General features: G+C 56.1%; 1 protein-coding gene across 1 annotated transcript; it reads left to right on the top strand.

Annotated features, from left to right (window-relative positions):
- The first annotated feature begins 1,091 nt into the window (after nucleotides 1-1,091).
- Nucleotides 1,092-3,152, top strand: LOC105557619. Its single transcript, XM_012004899.1, has 4 exons — nucleotides 1,092-1,694; nucleotides 1,772-1,951; nucleotides 2,002-2,586; nucleotides 2,691-3,152. Exons 1-4 carry the CDS (start codon nucleotides 1,092-1,094, stop codon nucleotides 3,150-3,152), a joined length of 1,830 nt encoding a protein of 609 aa, XP_011860289.1.
- Nucleotides 3,153-3,543: the final 391 nt, after the last annotated feature.

Here is a 3,543-nt window from a genome sequence, read left to right as displayed (position 1 = left end):
CGGATCGGTGCGCGCCTCGCTCCTGGGGTGAGTATAACTTTAGCTTCAGAGTGGGCCTGGCCGTCTCCAGGAAACATTTTTCTCTAGAGTCATTGGCTGGGATAGGGTGCGGCTTCCCCGACAAGCGGCCTCTCCGCTTCCCGGCCCGTAATTAGGGCCTTTCTTACCCGGGGAAGATCCCCCACTGCGGTGGGAGTGCCATAGTGGCCGAACCGGAGGAAATTCGTAACTGCCATCATGTCTACCACTCACACAAAAAACACGACGATGAGCAAAGGAGACGGTAAGAAGAGGGGCAACACTCGAGGGGAGAACACTACTTCTCTTGAGCGAGAGCCCCAGAGCACGGCAGCCAGCAATCTGGCAAATATAGAGGGCTACAGTTCTCGAGTGGGAACGAGAACAAGACCGAGGAACGCCAAGCAGGGAAGAGTGTACACCTTCTCGGGTGGCTCCGACACCGAAGAAATGATAGAGGTGGACGACACGGAGCCTCTGGCACTCGAACCCTCGCGTGCCTCGCTTATAGCAAGGGGAGGGGAGTTACCCGCTTTCAGCTCCAGCAAGAGTGAGGACGTGGATGAACCTAGAAAGTCTAGGAAAAGAGGGAGACCCCCAACAACATTCGAGGGTCTGAAAAGACGAAAGAAGATGGAGCACAGGAAGGAAATCCGCAGCTTAAAAGCGGAGAAAAAGGCCCTCCAGGACGTGCTGAACCCGAGGGTCCTCCCGAAGGACCTTACACCGGAACGGGAAACGGTGCGTCAACTGGAGGGACTCAATAAGGCTCAGCTGGCTGCGGACATGCTGAGCAATATTAATGTGGTGGATAAGGTCGCTGAAAGGTCTAAAAACCTGAAGGGGACCTTTGTCCGAGAGCTACACATAAGCGCCAAGAACCTCCGCGCAGCGGCGAAGGTAATCTCGACCGAGAGGGACGCCCGGGAAGGACAGCCCAAGGAGGTGGAGAGACTCCACCAAAAAATCAGGCAGCTGGAGGAGCAGATCGCTGAGCTCACCAGATGCCTGAAGAAGGAGAGGAGCCTCGGGACACCGGTGATGGGGGATCCTCTAATGGAATGGAGGACCCTATGAGCCCACGCCCAGTGTCCGCAACCAAGGCGCCTCAAACAAGAACCTGCGCCGCGACTAGCTCCCTCTCGCTGAGGGAACGGGTCGCGGAGTGCGGCAGGAGGGAGGAGGAGGCAAGGGCCGCACGACAACCGGTGCTACGCCCCAAGGTACTAGGGAAGAGGAGAGCGATCCCAGAGCCTCCGATGAAGAAGGCGATGGATGATGTACGTGAGGTGATGGAGGGAGTCTCCATCGCCGACGTTACGAAGGGAAAACCCCAGGAGGTCAGGGCCAACCTGGCAAACTTAATTACGAGATGCCAGAGGGTGATGGCCCTACTACCTGGAGAGCAGAAGGCGACCAAGAAACAAGGGGGGAAAGGGTTGCCCACCATCTCGAGGATCGAGGTGGTCGAAGGGGAGATGAAGGTTAAAGGGAAGGAAGCCTTCAAGAAGGTCCTCAAACAGAAGGCCCAACCTTCAAAAGGAAAGGAGGTGCCCACGGCAGGCAACAAACAGGACACAGTTCCTGGCACGTCATGGGCAGAAGTAGTCAAGAAGGGAAGGGGGAAGAAACCGACCCCCACTCCCCCTCCCAAAGACGCTTCCAAGGAGAAGGCGGTAGCCCAAAAGCCCCCGACAAAGGGGGGAAGGGCAAAAACAAGGAGCCGAAAGGGGAGCGAAAAGCCCCTAAACAGAGAAGGGCCCCAAGGTCAGCGGCGGTGGCCCTTGCCTTCCCCGAGGGAGAGGCCGGGGAAGGCATGCGATTCATCCGATCGCAAATCAAGTTAAAGGAGCTGGGCATTGACAATATCAAACCCAGGAAGGCGCTCACGGGGGCCATGTTGCTGGAGATTCCGGGAGGAGAGGAGGCCAAGGCAAAGGGGGACGCCCTAGCCAATAAGATAATGTCGGTTGTGGAAGGCAGGGGCATCAAAGTGATGCGCCCTGCCAAAATGGCCGAGTTGAGACCAGAGATCTCGATGACTCTGTGTCTCAAGAGGAGATCCAGGCGGCCATTGCCAAGGCGGGAGAGTGCCCGCCGGAGGAAGTGAAGGTAGGCCGCATCAGGATAAACCCCAGTGGGCTTGGATCCACATGGATCCAATGCCGGCTGGAGGTGGCGAGGAAGGTGGCAGCCACCAAGAAAGTTAAAATTGGATGGGTAGCTGCTAGGATCGAGCTGCTGGAGGCCCGGCCCCTGACGTGCTGCAGATGTCTGGAGCGCGGGCACGTCCGCCAGCAGTGCAAGAGCACGGTGGATAGGAGCATGCTGTGCTACCGCTGCGGGCAGGAAGGCCACAAGGCGCAGACCTGCACCGCAACGCCGAGGTGTGCTGTCTGTAGCGCCAAAGGGCTCCCCGCAAACCACAAGGCGGGAGGCACGGCGTGCCGTCCCCCCTCAAAGAGGGAAAGAAAGAGGACGGCCAAATTGGCCAGAGAACAAAGCAAGGGACCAGCAACAACTGAGGTCCCTATGGAGGTGCAGGAGGCTGCTGAACCCATCCAAATGGTTACAGCACCCTCCACGCAGAACATCAAGCGTGCAGCACAAGGAAGTAGCGGTCGGGAGGAGACCGATAAGCCGTCGCCTTCATGGCCCTAAAGGCACTGCAGGCGAATCTCAACCACGCCCGCCAGGCCCAGGACCTATTCCTGCACAGCCTGGCGGAGCGTGGTTGCGGACTGAGAATCGTGGCCGAGCCGTACAGAATTCCGACTCACCCGTGCTGGGTGGGAAGTAGGGACGGTTCGGCCGCGATCACGTGGAGGAGGACCGGCGAAAGGAGTGCGCCAGGCTCCAAGATCAAAGTAGGAGAGAACTGGGTGGCAGTGGAGTGGGGGCCCCTAAAAGTTATAGGGGTGTACCTCAGGCCCAGTCTCTCAAGGGCTGAATTTGAAGACAGCCTGCACGATCTGGAGGACGTCGTCCGGGAGTTCCTCCCTGGACCGGTGCTGGTCGCCAATGCCAAGTCGGCGTTTTGGGGTTCCCGGCGGCTGGACGCAGTGTTGCGATTGGGGCTAGGCTGGCATGGCAATCGCACGACTGCGCATGCGCGTGGATGGGGGTTACAGTGACGTACGCATGCCACTGCGCGTGGACACCACTAGGGCACCCGTCACTCGGACCTCGGTCACTGACAGAACGTATATTTTCTATGGTTACGGATATAAAAAATAAAAAAGAAATCGATTATCGAACGAAACTGTTTCCGCGATTTGTACTTTACGGTCGAGTTTCCAAGCGGAAGGCATTAACTGCACTAATTTTGAGATCGATTCCGAGCATTTAAAATTACACAATCCACAAAATTTATATGGTAACGCAAGCAATTCATGTGACGGTCTTTAATGCTTTTTTAATTTCATTGATTTTTAAATAATATTTTTGTATTTTAATTTTTGTTGTTTTGTATGACACATCTAGCCTTTATCTATCCTTTATTAATGTACAATATATGTTAGTTAT

Source organism: Vollenhovia emeryi, unplaced genomic scaffold (genome assembly GCF_000949405.1).
Source record: "Vollenhovia emeryi isolate VEMERY1.0 unplaced genomic scaffold, V.emery_V1.0 DF939442.1, whole genome shotgun sequence".
In the NCBI taxonomy this organism is placed as follows: domain Eukaryota; kingdom Metazoa; phylum Arthropoda; class Insecta; order Hymenoptera; family Formicidae; genus Vollenhovia; species Vollenhovia emeryi.
This window is presented reverse-complemented; position numbering and strand designations above follow the sequence as displayed.

Bases quoted from the DNA above. Each gene is read 5' to 3' on its own strand.
- LOC105557619 (XM_012004899.1), top strand. From the start codon at position 1,092: ATGAGCCCACGCCCAGTGTCCGCAACCAAGGCGCCTCAAACAAGAACC. The intron at 1,952-2,001 runs GCAAAGGGGGAC...TGTGGAAGGCAG, and splicing joins CGGGAGGAGAGGAGGCCAAG to GGGCATCAAAGTGATGCGCC. The intron at 2,587-2,690 runs GTTACAGCACCC...AAGGCACTGCAG, and splicing joins CTGCTGAACCCATCCAAATG to GCGAATCTCAACCACGCCCG.